This window comes from Kogia breviceps, chromosome 5 (genome assembly GCF_026419965.1).
Source record: "Kogia breviceps isolate mKogBre1 chromosome 5, mKogBre1 haplotype 1, whole genome shotgun sequence".
NCBI lineage: Eukaryota > Metazoa > Chordata > Mammalia > Artiodactyla > Physeteridae > Kogia > Kogia breviceps.
In genome coordinates, this window is record NC_081314.1 from 119,336,865 (window position 1) to 119,357,187 (window position 20,323).

General features: G+C 34.1%; 1 protein-coding gene across 19 annotated transcripts in view; it reads right to left on the minus strand.

Annotated features, from left to right (window-relative positions):
- ROBO2 (roundabout guidance receptor 2) overlaps nt 1–20,323 on the minus strand; it is a 1,699,370-nt gene that overhangs the window by 50,352 nt on the left and 1,628,695 nt on the right. For all 19 annotated transcript variants that reach the window (XM_067034916.1, XM_067034909.1, XM_067034903.1 and 16 more), the window contains 3 exons: nt 11,219–11,401; nt 2,177–2,219; nt 607–734 (listed from right to left, as the gene is read on the minus strand). In XM_067034916.1, coding sequence (XP_066891017.1) covers nt 607–734; nt 2,177–2,219; nt 11,219–11,401 — 354 coding nt within the window. The remainder of the gene's footprint in view (nt 1–606; nt 735–2,176; nt 2,220–11,218; nt 11,402–20,323) is intronic.

Below are 20,323 nucleotides of genomic sequence, written 5' to 3' on the forward strand. Positions count from 1 at the left end.
GTCTGCCACAGTGCCAGATACACAGGACATGCTCAATAAATATATATTGAATGAGAATCAGAGAAGTGAAAAGACTAGTTCGAAATCATAAGCCCTGTTTGGCAGCATGGTTCCTGATTTTAGAAATCTTGTACTAAAAGTCCCAAAACCAAATGTATTATGAATATTTATCTTCTTGGTTACTGATGACGTCCTTAAAAGCTTAGTGTTAATCAAGATAATAGATACAACAGTTTTATAATAAAATATTTAGCAAATGTACAGCATTACATGTACATGTGCGTCACTAAATTTAATTATGGAAAAAAAATACTTTTTATTTTGTGCGGTACGCGGGCCTCTCACTGTTGTGGCCTCTCCCGTTGCGGAGCACAGGCTCCGGACGCGCAGGCTCAGCGGCCACGGCTCACGGGCCCAGCCGCTCCACGGCATGTGGGATCCTCCCGGACCGGGGCACGAACCCGTGTCCCCTGCATCGGCAGGCAGACTCTCAACCACTGCGCCACCAGGGAAGCCCGAAAATACCTTTTTAGTATGCCTTTTTCAAAACATCTAGGAAAGCCAAGAAAACAAATAAATGAAAAAATTTTGAAAAACATAACTTACCTCCACGCCCAAAATTCGCAATCTCATTTGGGCCACTATTGCTGTTGTTTACTGGCAAGCTCGTGGCTGGCCATGAATCAGCAAGCCATGGATAACTGGGATCACCAGCATTTAGAAGACCTGGGCGGCTAAAACAGGAATTAAAAGGAAATCAATCCATGGAACTCAATGAGAGATTTGGACATCAGTCTCATGAACTAAAATGGATTAAAGAATTTAAGATTTTATTTCACTTTCAAATCAAAATCTGTAGGCTCTCAAGAATTAGGGAACTTTAGCAGTTCACTAAGGCTATATATAGGTCAACCCTGTCAGTGGAAGCCAAAGAGTGCTGCCTGGGATTCTGCTGATATCCAAATGAATTCAGTCGTCTTCCCTGAAACTGGTGGGAAACTGGTAACATAGCAGCATCCTGAAACAAGGTCTGATGATAAACTGGCACCTCAAGGGAACAACTGCTCAGAATGATTGCTCAGTATCAGCCATTTCCAGGACTTTGAACTATTGCTTCCTTAATTCCTGCAGCTCCCATATTTATCTGTCCCCTATAGGCTATAACCCCTGATATGGGCCCTCATGCTTGATTAGAGGCAAGGAACTTAAGGGAAATTAATGAACAGTATTTATACTGTTCCATCAATAGCACATTTTCAGGTTCTCTAAATTTAAAATATTAAGAGAATATTAAAGTTTTTTTTTTTTAAGTGATAAAAGATCCACTGTGGTCTGATCCAGCATGTGTATATAATCTATGAAGAAAACTTCCTTCATATTCTATTTAATAAAGAATTCCCATTTTTAATATAAAAGATGGGATTCTGATCACTTTCCAGATTATTAGCATGTTTACAAAGATACAGCAACATCTATAGTCATTGTACTTTTTTTCCTGATAGACCCTTTGTGATACAATCCCTAAGAGAAACATGTGTTTCTATGGAAACTGCAATAAGAAGATGCAACTGCTTTCTTGCTACATCCACTAGCTCTCATTAGACCTAATCTCTTTTTGCTAAAATATTGATTAAATAGGAGATTGGAAGTTATTACCAGAGCCTAATTACAATCTCCATATCGGCAAAGGGAAAATAGATGAGAATATATGGGTTTGTTATCAAGTTTTATCAATTTCAATTGAGTATCCAAAGTTGTGGAATCCAGTCTGATCAATCTACAGCCTATTCATCATCCATGAATCATTTACTTTGTGATCGATTATGTGTAATTGTTCACTCACGGCAATTTAGTGAGAACCAATAAGGAGTCTTAAACAACAGCAACTTCATTTGCTAATGTCTAATTAATGCAATAAATATCCTGCTAACAAATGAACACATTCCTTGTGATATTTACTACTAATTTCTTCAGGGGCCTCTGGGAGATATGAAACATCTGGACTTGATTCCTCTAAAGTGCACAACAGATAGGTCATTAAACCTTGTGGTAAGCCGTTTAATTCCTCCTAGAATTCTCACTTATAAGTGATTGTTTATTACAATAATAGCCTCTTACTATAGAGTTTCCTCAGTCCTGATTAAGAATAATAATTTAAAAAATCTCCTCAGTATACCTTCCATTGCTCATTAGTCCTCCATCTCCTCTTTGAAATGTAACTGTAAAAAAAAAAAAAGAAACATACACAAGTAGTCAATATTAATTATGATTAATAACAACTACATATTGGCCCTTAGTTTAGAGCTGAAACCTCTGGGAATTTTAACAAAATATAATTAACATAATTGTACAGAGAATAAGAGGCAGTGGTTTGGCCTAAAGCAAAGCTATCATTTACTCCATCTTTAATAAGACATTTAAAAATTCCTCAAGCCAAACATATGGTTAAGTCAAAGGGGCAATTTTTATTTGGGTGTCAATTGGTATATACATGGTATTGGAAGATCGACATGCAATAACGATGAATTATCAAATCATGACTTTTAATGTTAACATATAGGTGTCCTAATCAGAGGGCATAATGCAAAATGCACATAGTAGAAACTGAAACAGATAGTCCAAACAGATAATATCCTTCCAATGAAACAAGTGAAAGTACTGATTGACAACACATTCCTCCCCATCACAGGTCCTTTTAGGGACACTGAGAAGCACGATGAGTTGAAATACTATAATTACAAAGACATGAACTGTAATGAATAGAGAATACATAATGTATTGGGTGCTTTGTTTCATTAGCCAACTCTTACAAAAATGAAACTTTCAAATAATTGATACTGAATATATTCCAATTTTATATAATGATGACAAAACTTAAGTCCTTTTTAAAACTGTGGAACTTATTAGCAATATCAGTAAGCATCCAGGAGGGCCACAGCTGAAGAATCCACTCCCTCTGGTCACTAGATTCCATTCTACAAAGCTAACAACATGAAAGTGGGTTTCAAGGATTGGCCAAAGAAGGTAAATATCAGTTTGGGTCCATCATCCCGTATCCAAAACCTTTGCAGCTAAATTTATTTGGAATTCAAAACGCTTCAGATCTGAGAAAGGTAATATGATGCATACTGCAGAGAGGGTCCAAGGCAGCCAATGTATTTAAAATTATTGTTTTTGCAAATGAGATGTGAATATTCATGATTAGTGGAAAAAAGTCTATAAATAACTTCATATTATTTTGGACCCAATTTTGCCACTAAATTACTTAACTAGAAAATCATTGGGAAAAAAAAAAATTGGTGTTTAGAAGATTATGGATTGCAAAATTGCAATTCTGACCAAAATTAGTACGGATCAGCTAAACCAATCCCTGGGGATGAAGGCAAAAATACCATTTCACAGATGTGAATCCTACATATCCTATCTTTGGAAGATACTGATTAGATTTACTGTGATTACTTGGTGAGCAAAAGTAAAAATAAAATTTTATGAACTGATTCATATTTTTAATAAACTAAGGTCATATTGCTACTTAAAGTGCACACATAGTAAATACTTTCTCATTTGGATAATCTCTCCATCATTCACCTCATTCTCAAGTTTGAGCTAATAAATATGATCACTCTTTAGATCTTATAACTTTCTAAATGTAGTTCCCCAATCCCTTCCCTAAGGTCATCTAACGATATATCTCTCATGGCATCATAATTAGGCAATAAGATGGCTAAGGTTCTTTCAGGAATTCATGAAGCAGTACTTTCAGAAACATCTTGGCACCTAAAAGTACATTGCCTTATCAAGTTTTTGGGTAACTTGTCAAGTGAATTATAAAACAATCCTGACATAACCTTTGTACCTGCCCAGGAGTGGCTATGGACAGCTCCTTGGAGAAAATAAAAGAATACTGATCACTAATCTGCTTCCTGACAGACTCAAGTGTTGGGAATCAACAATCAGCAGTGTATCCACACCACACTGGGTCCCTTTAATAACTGCTTTTAAGAACAACAATAAAAAATTGATCTGAAACAATTATTGAAAAAAACTGAGCACTGGTGGTATTAAATACAGGCCTGATTAGGAGGAAAAAACACAAAATGTGACAACAGTACAGCTAATTAGCTTTCTATCTGATGTGACTTCCTAGTTAATGTGGATTTTTAATGGACTATCAAGTGATTGTTTTCTCTGGTAAAAGAGAGCTAAGATAATGCTGTGAATATCATTGTGAATATGCAAATCAGCAGGTACTGATGGGCTACACCTCCAAATGTGCTGCTTAGGAGATACATGGGGAGAAGCTGAGCCCTTCTCTCTAACTTAGATGCTCTTTTTCCTCACCCAAATTTTCTGTTACTGTCAGAGCAATAAATGATATGAGAGAAAACGAGGACAACTGAAGCAGAAGCACAGAAATTAACTTCATGTACTTACCAATGGTAAATTTTTCATAAACTGTAAATTTTAAAGTATTATGATGCAGCAGTGAAAATCTTATCCAAAAGGTATCATTCAAATGGCTAATAAGCACATGACAAGATGCTCAACATCAGTAATCATTTGGGAAATACAAATCAAAACTATTGGGTTGGCCAAAATTTCATTCAGATCTTACGGAAGAAACCCGAATGAAATTTTTGGCCAACCCAATACAATGAGCTGCTACTTCACACCTATTAGGCTGGCTGCTATGCAAGAAACATAAAATAAGCATTAACAAGAACGTGGAGGAACTGAAACCCTTGTGCACTGTTGGTGGAAGGTAAAATGGTGCAGCCATAGTTGAAAACAGTATGTTGGTTCCTCAAAAAATTAAAAATAGAATTACCAAAAGATCCATCAATTCCATTTCCAGAGGAATTGAAATCAGGGTCTCAAAGAGATATTTGTACATCCATGTTCATTGTAACATTATTCATAGTAGCTAAAATGTGGAAGCAAACCAAGCATCCAGTGATGGATGAATGGATAAGCAAAGTGTACATAGAGACACAATGGAACATTATTCAGCCTTGAAAAGGAAGGAATTTCTGAAATATGCTAAAACTTTGGTGTACCTTGAGGACATTATGCTAAGTGAAATAAGCCAGTCACAAAAAGATAAATACTGTATGAGTCCACTTATATGAGGTACTTAGAGTAGTCAAAATCATAGAGACAGAAAGTAGAATGGTGGTTGTGAGGGGCTGTGGGGAGGGGGTAATAGGGAGTTATTGTTTACTGGATATAGATTTTCAGTTTTAGAGGATGAAAAGATTTATGGATATGGATGGTGGTGATGGTTGCACATCATGAATGTATTTAATGCCACTGAATTGTACACTTAAAAATGGTCAAGACAGTAAGTTTTATGTAATGTTAATTTTACCACAGTAAAAAATTGAACAAAAAATTATCAAGTTAATTTACAGCTGTGTTAGAGTATGGACTCTATGGTATGGTCCATATTTACCAAATGAGAATTAAATGTTGTGAATAAAAGTATTTTAAATTTCAAAACTTTTCAAGACATATCAATTTCCTATTTGTATTCCAAATCATTAAACTGTTTTCAAATGGTTCTAGACTGCTAAAAGACTGTCAAAATATTTCATAGAGACATTTATCTTTGTACCTCTTCATACCAACTATACAAAGGCAAAAATACACAGTCATTATGTAAATATATAATTGACTTAAAATGGCCCGTGGATACAATTTGATATACAAGAGAATCTTCAATTTTGTATGTTTCTATCAGGAGAGAAAAACAACAAAAAAACACACAATACCTTTACATAATAAGGTTGATTAGTTGTCTTTTTAAAGCAAGGGAAAAAGAGAGAACACTTTTTCGAGTACCCTTTTCTTCCCATGCTCCAAAACTTTTAGATTTGTTCCATTTTGAAAAGTAGACCAAAAATAACTGAGTACTATTAGACCATGAGATTAAAAGCAGACTAGAAATAAGGACGAACAATCAGAACTCCTAAAATGGAAGTCATATTTGGCGTTTTGATCAGCATTTTTTGTGTGTGCAGAGAGAGAAAAACGTAAAATTAATGCCACAGCAAAGTGAAAGCTGTTTTGAGGTAGCTCTCATTTCAGAGATGTTGAACTACCTTAAAGCTGAAAGCAAGAGGGTGGGGAGGGTAGGTGGTTGGACAATCTTGCTCTAGTCACAGTTTTGATAATCACAGTGTGGTAACTTTGTGCTTATCAGAATTAAATTTGAAATAAGTGTGAATCTTTACCAGCAGTTTCTGCTAGCGTCTAAAATTAAGAATTTTCAAGGGAGCAACATAGAGAAGTTTTTATTGCTAAAACTGACTGACTAGTGCTAAGGTTTCCAAAAAGCTCTATAGACACCACAGTCTTAAATGTTTTAGAATTGCATTAAATATTCTGAATTTATTGCAATATTTATAAAAGGTATATAAGGTAAAGAGATTTTGCAAGTTCATATATACACAAAGTACCTCTACTATTATCTGACAGGATTAATCCTAATCTCACGCTTTCTAGAATTGAGGGGGAAGGGAAACAGAGCTACATGGTAAATTGACATTTTGAGGTAAGGAAGCTTTCAGAGTGCCTATCTCTAGTAGGCCACATTTTCCTACTCCAAATGAAAACTTTAATGTTGCCAGCCAAGCCTCACTCCCTTTCCTGATAAGCTATTTCTCAACTATGAATGTAGATTAATCCTCTTTTAATAAGCATTAACTCAAGCCCAGATAATCAGAGTATAAAAATTCCATCAAATCTTTTAGCTGTCTTAGGGTCATTTTGTCAAATAATTTCACCAACGGTTTAAAACCTATGCATGAAGTGTTTGGTATTTCATAATTTGCTCACTCATTAAATTATTTATATTTACTGAGTTTAATAAAATCTGTTCTCCTCAAAGGTAATATTCATAAAACAGAACTCACCCCTTTAAAAGTGAAAATATGTTTATTTTCATTAAAAAGTTGGGGACTTAAAAATTGTGAATAGAAATATGAACAACATAAGTTTGAAAAGAATCGTGTAGCCTTCATGAAGATTATAATACAATATATAGAATCTTCACGAAGGCTGCATGGCTTTTATTTAAACTTATGTCGTTCACTTTTCTATTCACAAATACCGTTAATACACATATAATCAAACATTTACTCTAGATTCAAAATCACCTAGTATTTTCTGCCTAAATATGTTTACAATTCTATTTCACCCGGTAATTCAGGTAGTGAATTATTCTGGCGGTCAGGTACCTCACATGCAGTGACAAGCAGACTGTTAGTGTTCAATGAAGATTAAGATAAATAACACTGCATGTTACTCCAGAAAAATATAAAATGATTTCATGTAGAATATGAGATATGAGGATACTTTTCTCATTCCAATTGCCCTTCTTTGAGGCATGAGCAAACAAACCTGTCGTGCGTGTTTGTGTCTGAAGAATTTAAATAAAGAATAAATAGGTGGGCTTCCCTGGTGGCGCAGTGGTTGAGAATCCGCCTGCCCAGGCAGGGGACAAGGGTTTGTGCCCTGGTCCGGGAAGATCCCACATGCCGCCAAGTGGCTGGGCCCGTGAGCCATGGCGGCTGAGCCTACGCCTCCGGAGCCTGTGCTCCGCAACGGGAGAGGCCACAACAGTGAGAGGCCCGCGTACCTCAAAAAACAAAAACAAAAGAATAAATAGGAAAAAAATTGAATAAGAAGTTAGTGTGTAATTTTGCCCTGGGGAAATCTCCAAGTTCTTCTATGTAAGGAAGCAAAACACGTTCAGGCCAAATTCTCTTCTCAGATCATTTAAGTGTATAAGTTTACATTTGATTCTTTTTTTTTTTTTTTGCGGTATGCGGGCCTCTCACTGTTGTGGCCTCTCCCGTTGCGGGGCACAGGCTCCGGACGCACAGGCCTAGCGGCCATGGCTCACGGGCTTAGTTGCTCCGCGGCATGTGGGATCTTCCCAGACCAGGGCACGAACCCGTGTCTCCTGCATCGGCAGGTGGATTCTCAACCACTGCGCCACCAGGGAAGCCCTACATTTGATTCTTGATAGTTGCTTTTATAATCTAAGGTGCTAATCCACTAGCGTTCTATGATCAATATGTTAAAGCCTCTGAAACATAAGGAAAATATCAACACTGAGTAGCATGCCATTTTTTTTTTTAACCTTCCTTTTAAGCATTCAAATATAATTTTCCACATGGAGATGGAGAATCAAAGATTAGCCACAATAAAATCAGCGGGTGAGTTTTTGCCTGTACAGAGTGAGTGGAAAGTATCCTGCCAAGAGTTAGATTCTCCACTCTGCAAGTTATTTCGTCTCCCCACTAATTAAAATCTTCCCTCTGGTGGTTAAAATCTACCTGTGATGGTTAAGAAGACTTGGAATGAAGTAGGAAAAAGCAAGTGCTGAAATCAAATTTTACCTGCTTTTCAATTCTACTTAGGATCAGTCTAGCGTTATTAGAATGCATGTTTCTTAATTTACATCAGTTGCAGCAGAGTTTAAGTATAATCCAAGATCACATTTGGGGTTTGAAATAAATGAAGACATTTTTTGTTATAAATTAATTTAAATACCGATCCCAAAGTAGACTTTCATTTATTTGAAAAAAAAAAATGTTATTGCTATCATAAATCAATAAGAAAATTTTGAAACGATATAGATATCACCATGTAGTAAAAAGTGGAAACATTAGACTTTTCGTTTTGTGAGTAAAATTACATCGCTTTAATGTTACTGGGTTTAGTTTTCATGATTGTTAAATTATAAGATTTCCAGAGAAATTTTTAGGAAAATCAAAAATAAACATAACTAGTACACATAGGCTATTTTCTCTATAATTGTTATAAAACACTTCAGAGAAAAATATCCCTGTACGAAACCCCTGTGCTCTTAAAATGGATGCATGAGATATCAGAAATTTAAACCTATGATAAATACATACTACACTAATCATTCCTATTTAAAATCCTCATATTCTCAAGAATATAAAAATTCCAGGAGGTGGAGGATAGGATATTTATGGAGGGAAATGTGTAGAGAATATCGCCAGGTCAGATATGCAATGCTAAGTACCTGTGGTTTGGATTTTCATTTGCTTCTCACCTAGAAGAGAACAGCAGTTGCTGGAAGGCAAATTACCAGCTGAAGGTGAATCCATTCTGAGAGTCAGCCATCTATCAACTAAGTATAAAGGTTCAGAAAGGGTGCTCTGTGGCTTGGCCTTATTCCAAAATATTTGAAGTGCATAGCACCTTCTGAGTTAGCAGTTCTTCTTACAAGCAGGTGGATATCAATCACAATGAGAACTGATAATAGGAAATGTACTATTCTTGTCAAGCTCAAAGACCAACAGATATTTTCAAATTAAACGCATAGGTTTTGCAAAGAACTGCTATTTCAAAAAAGAAGAAGAAAAAAGGCTATCTGACATAATTTTACTAAAAACATAAACTAGTAATTACGAGACCTATGCTATTTTGAAGGCGTGAGTGAATAAAGATGTCTGGAGGGTAAAAATGCAACACTCCAAACGTGGCATCTTAGAACTTTGTACTGAAGTGGCTAGCATAGTCAATCTTTTATTATTTTCACTAAAGCCAAGCAATGAGATAAAACATAAAAATAGTCCTTGAATTAAATCATTCTTCCTTATTTCTCATGTGATTTATATGAGCGTGTCACAGAGATGAAATGGAACGTGGTGATTGACTAAACAGACAGGTTGATGGACAATACCTTCAGGGAACGAAAGCAGAGGACTGGACTGCAAAACAAGAAGTTATGTTAAAGTATCTCTAATGTTCATGACTCTGACACTCAGCAGTTATTGCCCAGCATACCTTGCCAGGAAGAATCACTCACTGGTAGGGTGATAAAGCACTCAGATGACAAAGTATAAGGAAGCAGGCATCAGCAACCAATGAGAAATGAGAATGGCACAGCAATAGCAAGTCACAAAGCATGAAAGCCCCTTTTCAATGGATACATTATACTACCTTCTCTAGTCCTGGGAATTTGTTCTAACCAGTAACTGATAAACTTTATTTTCACAAAATATAGACATGAGCCACTGTGTGATCGTCAAATGATCGTATTTAAATGCTATCGAATAACAAGAAAGACAACCAAGTGGGTGCTATTCCTTTCATTTTGAACTATTCTCAGAAGCTCAGACACCTACAAGCTACAGCAGCGGATAAGTTTAATAAGAATTGAAGCCTCTGTCAAAGTCACTTAACACATTTATGCTTCTTACTAAAGTAAAAATTAGAAATAGAAGATGAATAAAATATCTCAAAAGTTTTTAAATATTTGTAGGATGATGGTAAATTAAAATTGTTCCCTTGTAAATTCTACAAAGTGTGAAATATTGTGAGACAATTTCTTTTGATGATCATTGTTAGAGAAAGTACTTAAAATGCATTGCAATTTAAACTGTAATTGAATATAGCTTCAGTATTGAGTTCATTTTTCAATCACTGACTTGATAATTTTCTCTCTCTCTCTCTTCCTTAGAAGTATGTTGAAGGCCATAATTTTGGGCATCCTTAAAATTCCTGTTCTTGATTCTAAGAATAAAACATTTTTGCGAACAAGTAGAACACCAATGGTCTTTTTCTTCTGCTGTTTCTTTTGCTTCTCCGTTTTCTTCCTTCTAAAATGCCTATTGGTCACTTTGAAATAGACATCCTATTTAAGTGACTAGTAAATCACTTAATTCATGCCTCATCAGTCTCATCAATCCTGATGAGATATTTTTTTGCTTCGTCTGTATTTTCCATCTGAGACACAGTTTGTATTGTAATCTGTATCATGAAATACAAAGAACTACATTTCAAATCTTTTCTCTTTTTTTCCTGAGCATTTTAGGAATGCTCTTGCTTGAATTCACTTTTCAAACAATGGTGTCATAGCATGCAAAGTCTGTGTGTGTGTGTGTGTGTGTGTGTGTGTGTGCGCACGCACGCATGTGTTGAACTAGTTGAGAAAAATGTCTAAGCACTTTATCAGTGTGCATTCTTCTTATGCTTCCTTGGAGATACAAGCAAAAAGATTGCCTTATCATAATGTGATATGGTGAAGAGCAGTGCATTAAAGCATGTTGTCTGTAATTGTTTAAATCAAGCCAAAAACATCCATTCATTCACTCAGTTATTCCATTCCATTCCTTCCCTTGAATTTTGTCATATTTCTAAAGATAAGACATTTTTTTAGCTGGAAATAGCCTCTTACCGGCATAATTACTGAGTCCCTTTCTCTTCTTTCTTCTCCAATACAACCAGATGCTAAAACCCATCAGAATTACCCAGCAGGCACCACCAATACCAGCTATAAAAGCTGGCTGCTTCACAACATCAGTGATTTGCTCAGTTATGCTGTTATTGTTTTCAGTAATGACAACTTCATTCCTTCCCCCTATGGAAGAAACAACAGTGATAGTGTTAGTAAATATTAAGACAAAAAACCCCACAAAAATACATATATGGTATGCCAAAGGCACAGAAGATTAGAACATTCTTTGAAGCAGGTAATATTTGTTGTGTCCTGAGCCTGTCACAATTTATTGGTAAGCATATTTTGTAAGTTTCAGAAAAAGAATCAAATCGTAAGTTTGAAATGTGATTAAGAACATTGCTCCCTTGTGTTTTGTTTCGCTGTGGACAGATTCAGAACCACTTCTTGATTTATTGCCTCATAAATAAGTACGAAAACAAGTGCTGTGAGCTGAAATAATAGTAACCTTTCTTAAGTTAGGTAAAGCATTTTGTAATATAATTCTCATTTTTTTAAAAAAAGCAACTATGGGCTTCCCTGGTGGCGCAGTGGTTGAGTGTCCGCCTGCCGATGCAGGGGACGCGGGTTCATGCCCCGGTCCGGGAAGATCCCACATGCCGCGGAGCGGCTGGGCCCGTGAGCCATGGCCGCTGAGCCTGCGCGTCCGGAGCCTGTGCTCCGCAACGGGAGAGGCCACAACAGTGAGAGGCCCGCGTACCACAAAAAAAAAAAATAAAAAATAAAAAAATAAAAATAAAAAAAAATAAAAAAAGCAACTACAACATTTAACTCCAGGTATTTGAAAATTACCTTCCCCCTACAGCACTGCCTAAATACAAATGTTCAAACTATTGCCCTTAATATTCTACCAAAGGTCTTATTTTGATCAAACATATTTTGATTTTCTGGAAGGTATTAAAATTACTATATTAAACAATGACAATTATGTAAAAATCTTTTCATAGAGATTAGTATCTACAGTTAAAACGTCATGAAAAGCTAAAATTCCTAAATGCCCTTAAAGTATTTGAAACTAATTTGAAAATCCACTTGAAAGTTGGATACAAAACAACTTGAAAATTAATTCTAAGGTCTATGTAACAAAAACATACATTTAAATCTGGACTACGATTATTCTAGTAGTCATGTTTCTGACAATTTAGCCCTCTCAGAGATAATAAAGAAAATCTCAATCCACATTTTTAAACAGGTTTAAAACTCATGGAATCATAATATCAATGAAGAGTAAAGATTTATGTGTTTATTTGACAGATGAATTAATTCAGACACTGGAAATTTAGTGATTTCTTATGTTAATATCATATCTCATTAGAAACTAATCCAATACTTAAAAAATAAATTGTAAGCAAAATATAAATGGCAAATTTCAGCATATCACATCACAGGAATGTGTAATTCTCATTGTTTCAGTTATCATGGCACAGCAATATATTAGAAAGTGCAAGGTCTTTGAAGTTCCACATTTGAGTATCATCTCTGACACTTACTAGCTAAGTAAGCAGTGAGTTTATGTAGGGCACTTAATCTTTTGGAATCCCTGTTTCTGTTAGTTGGCAACAGTACTGTCTATTTCATTTATTTGGGAGGATTAATTGAGACGATGTATGTAAAGAGGTTAATAGGAACACAGTAATTATAGCCCATGTAAGGCTAAGAGTTACTTTAAGGGCCACTCAGGAATATAAGTTGTAAATTATCTAGATGTGAGAGTCCTGAAAACAATAGGTGACTTGTTTACCAAGGTTTCACCTTTCTTCCAGGGCAGAAAATTAGCCTATATTCCCCAGCCTTCCTTGTAGATGAGTACAACAAAGTGACTGAATATTAGCCAATTGTACACAGGCAGATGCATACTACCTCCGGATCTGACCCATAAACCACTGTGACAATATGTCACACTCTCTTTCCTAGCATGTTGGATGGAAACGAGGGATCTGCGGCAGGATGCTGACCTTCTAAGACAGTGGTCCCCAACCTTTTGGGCACCAGGGACAGGTTTCGTGGAAGACAATTTTTCCACGGGCGGGCGTGGAGGAGGGGAGAAAGTTCAGGCGGTAATGCGAGTGATGGGTAGATGAAGCTTGCCCGCCCGCCTCTCACTTCCTGCTCTGCGGTCTGGTGCTTACCAGTCCGCGGCCCAGGGGATGGGGACCCCTGCTCTAAGAGACGTAGAGCCATTGATGGAAGGAGCCACGCTGGGTAGAAACCCCATCCTCCATTCTGCTGACTCATATTAGACTGGGCTATGGATAAGAAAGAAACTTTTACTCTGTTAAGCCAGTCAGTATGCCCACTTGTTTGTTATAGCTGCTAGCATTTTTACAGTCTAATATTCCATCCTTGAAACATCTTTTGTGTTAATTTCCAGATTTAAAAACTAGCTTCACTTATGTAGTGAAGCTGGTTCATTTTCCTAATCTATCTGCTCTTCGTTACTATACATACATAGTCAAAAATGTATTTAAAATGAGCTCATATTTTCAACTTGAGACATATCAATACATATATCTGGTGATTGTGCTAAATACTAGTAGTTACCAAAAAGAAAACACCTTGTAGCACAAACAGAAAAGAAAATTCGTCCTTCATTTGTGTAAAAGATCCATAAAATGTCTTATTGAATATAGTAAAATATTTATTTATGTTACCCAAAGTGTATAAGTATTTCTTATGCTGTTAGTATTTTAAAAACAATGTTGTCAGTTGGACTAATTAGAGCACAGACATATGATGTGTGTGACCTGTAACACTCCATTGTTCTTTCAGACAAAAAAATATAATGAAATATAATGTCTTCCTCCCACTGGAGAGTAATGAAGAACAAAACTAATTTGTTGGACTAAAAATTAATTAGACACATCAGATTTGATTGTACCTATTACTGTGAAAGTTTGCAGTTGTTCCACATATTATTACCAACTATGTAAGGTAAGCGTGAAATAGGCAAATGATTAAACAATAGGTATATTACTAAGCAAGATTACTAAGAATTTTAAGTCAATGTAATTTTGTTATAGGACATGCTGTTTGACGCTTAGATATATAAATGTATTTGGTTGTATTTGTGTAATTGCAAACATATAAAATTATGGATATTTTGATGTAAAAGTCACCTCACCAGTGGAGACAGCAAATAAAAGCACAATACTACTTTTAAGTCTGTGTAAGGCTATTTATTATATTTATACAAATTCTAATTAAAGGCCCTTTAATGTAACTTTTTGGAATAAAAACTAAGCTGAGAAGGAATAGATGAAACAGTACATTGTCTGGCATAAGACAAATCTAAAATTATCAGCTGTAAATTACATCAAATGCCAATACATGATTTAATTAAAGCAAAGGGGAAATGAGGAAGAGCTTGAGTCACTTCAAGTGCTGTTTCCAGTACTGAATAGACAATAGGGAAAGCATAAATTGAAAGAGAAATGGATATTAGCCATCACTAAATCACTTTTCAACTAAGGAATAACAGTTGTGTAGATAAGATTATCAGACAAGATGTTAAGGTAGATATGCAGGGGTAATTAAAGAAACAATTAAAGGCTTCTTCAGTACAACAGTAGATATTAAAAAGAAATAAATCTCTAGAGGACAAATAGTCTTTTCCAGATTGAATTGTGCGTGTGTGTGTGTGTGTGTGTGTGTTTATTTCAAATAGTACAATTCTATTTCCTATAATTATGTCTTGGATATTGTGTATTCCAACTACATGAAAAGAAGATAGAAATATTACTTATTAGATTATTTTTTATTTCATAGAAAAATTTGAAAAGTATGATACATAAACAAATTAAAAGGTACTCATTATCCACTTATCCACTTGATCATTCAGTCTTTTAAAAATAATATGAATTAAGCAAAACTTTCCATTTGATTTAAAATAAACTTAGTTAAAATTATTATTTTAAGTTACCATACAATTTATTCTTAACTGTCATGACATGAACTTGGGGTAGTGGTGTTACTGCAATTTTTACTTGCCTCCAAATACAATAAATCCCCCAAATATTGTGAAGCAAATAGGTAACTACTACAAACCAAAATCAAAACTAAAACAAACCAACTTTTCCATGCTTGAGAATTATATTTATTACCAAAGATGACAGAAAACAAAAAGAAAACATGAAAGGAAAATAGAGATATTTGGTAATCCTACTGATCTTTGATCTTGAAAAATTACATTCAGTCGATCTTTTTCATATATATGCTAGAAGGGTAAAAAAAAAAAAAGTGAAAAAAAAAAAGCTTTGTTTACCTATCTAGGAGCTCTCATAGAAAGCTATACCTTTCAAACATGTTTCATATTTTTTAAGTGAAAAATTACTGCCTTATTTCTAAATGACAAATATTCTAAATATTATTTGGAAAATATGTAGAAATAAGAGTAAGTTCATCTATATCTGTTAAATCCTTTTGGGTGTACCTGTATTTCTTTCTTATTCCAATTCATTTTAGAAAATCTCAGAAGGGCAAGATTATAGGTTTCCCGCAGGTTAAGAAATTAATTCAGTTTGTATGACTAATTAAGAAAGGGTAGGCAATTTAAAGAAAAGTTAATACTAAAACTTTTTTAATGTTTTTAATATATAAAAGGAAGAATACTTGGAGAATCTAAAAAATTTTAACATGATGACTGAATATTAAAATCTCTTCATTATATAATAAATACATTGTAAAAAGAAAAAAAATTCCCAGAATTTGGTAGTATGTTCTATGTACATATTTTAGAAAATAAATAGAAAAGAATGCAAATGGCACATTGGCTTGTATGAAACTCTGGACAAGTATTTTTAAAATATATAAACTCTAGAAAGAACATTTAAAAAGATAAAGACACCGACAAACAAATAAAATCAGGGTAAACTAAAGGGATTTGCCTTTTGAAAGAATAAAACCACTCAAGAAAAAGAAAATCTGCATTTATGAGGCTTTCTACCCCCTTAGAGAGCTCAATCCATGTAGGACTAGGGAGCTAGAACTCAAGCTGAAAATCTCAGTCTTATTTCTAGAAGGTGTCAGAAGATAGCCTTCACAGCTGCCAGTGTGACAAAAAATTAAGGGAGAAACCATGTGAAAGAGGGAGAGACAGGAGAGTGATGTTCTCAAATCTGTGTATAAATTCACTCTCAGTACTAGTGTGAACCCTGAATTGTGCATGCAGAAGGACAATTTCAAGGATTTGGTGAAACTCAAAAGGTAAAAGGCTGCAAAGACTGAGCAGACTCTCTCACTGCAGAGTAGATTGTGTTTGAAGTTTAAATTCCATCAAGTTAGGCAGATCAGATAAAAATATGAGGCTTTTCACTGAAAGTCCAGGAGCACTATGCCTTAGAAGTAAAAATTAAACTGAGGTTTTGCCTGAAGAATATTGTCAAAACATAAATAGTCCATACTAACAATATGTAAAAACCAAGTCACCACAAGATCAAGATGATCAGCCAGTAATATAACTGCCTCTAAGGAAAAGAAAAATAACATTCTTCAGAAGATCACAAAATTGTATAGTATGTTTTCTGCAATGTCCAGTATATAGTAAAAAATTACCAGGCATGCAAAAACAAGCAAAACAATAATAACAACCACAATAACAAAAATGAGGAAAAGATAACCCAAGATCAAGAGGAATAGTAATCAATAGAAATAGACCAAGAGATGACATGGATGTTGAAATTAGGAGGAAAGGACTTTCAAGCAGCTATTACAATATGTTCATTAATTTAAAACAATAGAGTCCTAATGAATGAACACATGGGGAATTTCAGAGGGAAATGAAAAATGTAAAAGAGAACAAATGGAATTTGTATTATATAAACTGAATTATTCACTGGATACTTCCACTTCTGCCCATGAAGGAATAACAGGAATGAGACATGCAATCCCACCATAAACAAGGAAAATCTAGGCAAAATATGTGAAACAAAAGGACAGAACTATGAGAAAAAAAGAAATAAAAAAGGGGAATCTTATGATATTCATATCTTTCTATCTGGAGACAATTTCTAAAATGTGATGCAATGAAGGGGAGTCCAAAAATGGCTGAATAGCATTCCTGAGTTAAGGAGACAGTAAACTCAGGTAGACTCAGGGATTGAATTTAAGGAACAGAATATCAGATAAAGGTGGGTAATATAAAATATTTTTTCTTAGTTTTAATTTATTTGAAAGATAGTTGATTGTTTAGCACAAAAAGCAATAATAATACTTTAGTCTGTGTATTGGTTTTTATTATATTTGCAGGAGTAAAAGGTAAAACAAGAGCAAAAAGCTTGAAAGGGAGGAAAATGGAATTATATTTTCTAAGATCCATATAGGATAGGCTAATCCTAGAGTAATCATTACAAAAATAAGTATACTTAATGATTCAATAGTGAACATAAAATGTTATACAGAAAGTCATTTTATTCATCCAAAAGAAACCAGTAAATTAGGAAAATAGGAACAAAGTCAGATTTAAAAAAAATAGCAAAAGGGTAATTCTAAGCTCCAAAACATCAATATCACATTAAAGATAATAAACACTCCAATTAAAAGGCAAAGATTGTCATATTGGATAAAAAATAAGGCCTCACAATATGCAATTTAAATAATAGAAATGTGCATTAAATACAAAGACATAGGAGTTAAAATAAAAGGATGAAAAAAAATCACAAAATGCAAACACATACACGGGTGTACTAACATCAGACAGAGTAAGTTCCAAGACAAAGAATCTTACGAGGAAATAAAGTGAGGCATTTCATAATGAAAAAGCATAAGTTCATTAAGAAGCTATAACAATCTTAAAATATACTCAGTTAAAACAGAGTAGCAAAATACATGAAACAAAAACTTATAAACAAAATGGAGAAATATACAAATCTATAATTATAATAAATCGCCAGGCTCTTTTCTTATTAATTAAAAGAATGCATTAACAGAAAATAAGTAAGGACTTGAACAATACTACCAACTGATTCGACCTGACATTTATTGAACATTCCATTTCAAGATAGAAAAATAAAAATGAACATAGTTTTTAAATGCACAAGGCACACTCGCTAAAATGAAATTCTGGGCCATAAACTGAGTCTCCATATTTAAAAAGCTAAATTCATGTAAAATACACTCTCTGACCCCAGTGGAATTAAATTAGAAATCAGCAACAAAAATCTATATGGAAAATACCAAAACATTTGGAAATTTAATAGCACATTTCCAAATAACTTCTGCAAAACCCAAAAATTTTTAGGGAAAGTGAAGTGTTTTCAACTTTATGATAAATGGAAACATAACACATCAAATTTGTAAGATCCAGCTGAAGAAGTGCTTAGAGGGAAATTTATAACTTTAAATATTCGTAATAGAAAAGAAGAGAGGTCCAAATCATTGATATAAGTTTCTATCTTAAGAAGCAACATAAAAATAAGCAGAAGAAAAAAATATTAGAAATCGCTTATTTAGAAAACAAATAAATAAAACTAACAAAGCTAAAATTTGTACACTGAAAGGAATAATAAAATGGATAAATCCTTATCAAGATTAAAGTTGGAGAGAGGGAAGAGAGAGAGAGGGTAGGGGGCAACGAAAAAGGAGAAGAGAGAGAGAGAGAGAACATCAATCCACAGTACTTATGAATAAAAGAGATGGCATTACTACTCATCCTGCAAACATTACAATTAAAGGGATTACAAATAAGGAGCTACTGCAAATAAACGTGATAATAAATTCAACAATTTAGATGGATTAGACAAATTCATTGGTGGGCAAACACCAAAAATCCATTTACCACAGAATTTATCATATTAACACAAATAAGGAGAAAGAAAATAGATGATTATCTGAATACCCTCAGAAAAAGTATTTTGCAACTATTAAAATAAGTGAGTGAAGTTAGTAAGGCCATAAGATAAAAGGGCAATACATAAAGTTAAATTTATATATAACATAAAGCAGTTGAAAAAGGGAATTTTATAAATCCACTTGTAATAGTGTAAAAAACATTAAATACTCAGGAAAAAGTTTAACAAAACATATGTTAAGGCCATATGCTGAAAACTACAAAATATTTTTGAGAAAAATAAAGACAAATAATGGAGAGGTACATCAAGTTCCCACAGAGAAAGACTGACTATGAAAATGTTTAATCTTTCCAACTTGATGCATAGATTCACTGTATTTTTAAACATAAATATAATTTTTCCAACATAATTTTGTAGAAAAAAATTTTCCAAACTTTTTTTCCGACATAATTTTGTAGAAACTGACATGCTGATTTGAAAAGTATATGGAAAAGCAAAAGGTCTGGAATAGCCAAAAAAATTTTGGAGAAGAAAATGATGCAGTATTCACATTACCTGATTTCAGGACTTTCTATGAGCTATTAGTAATCAAGACACTGTGGTTTGGCATATGGATAGACATATAAACAAATGGAATAATACAGGGAATCCAGGAATGGATCCATACGTATATAGTTAACTGGAGAAAGGAAAGTTTTTTTCAGTGAAAGATACCTATGCATTTTGATTTTACATATGGAAATAAATAAGCCTCAACCCTCAAATCACATGCAATTACTTTAAGATGAATTATAGACCTATGCATAAAAGCTAAAACTATAAAGCTTCTGGAAGAAAATATCTTTGCTATCTAGATGTAGGACATAGTTTCTTAGAAAGAACTAAACATGAAAGAAAAATTTGATAAATTATAGATCATGTAAACTGAAAACTATTGCTCATCAAAAGACACTATCAAGAAAAGGACTAAGAAAGCCATAAACTGGGAGAAAATATTTGTGATACAATCTATGACAGATAATTTATATTGAAATGTACAAATGACTCCTCTTAGTAACAAGAGACAAATGACACCATTTTTAAAAAAGCAAAGACTTGGAAATTTTACAAAAGAAAATATGTGAATGGTCAATAAGCACATGTGAAGTTGCTCAACATCATTAGTCATCAAAGAAAATTGAAGTGAAAATGACAATGAGGGACTCTTACACTCACTGAAATGACTAAAATGACAGATGGCAACATTAAATGTCAGTGAGGA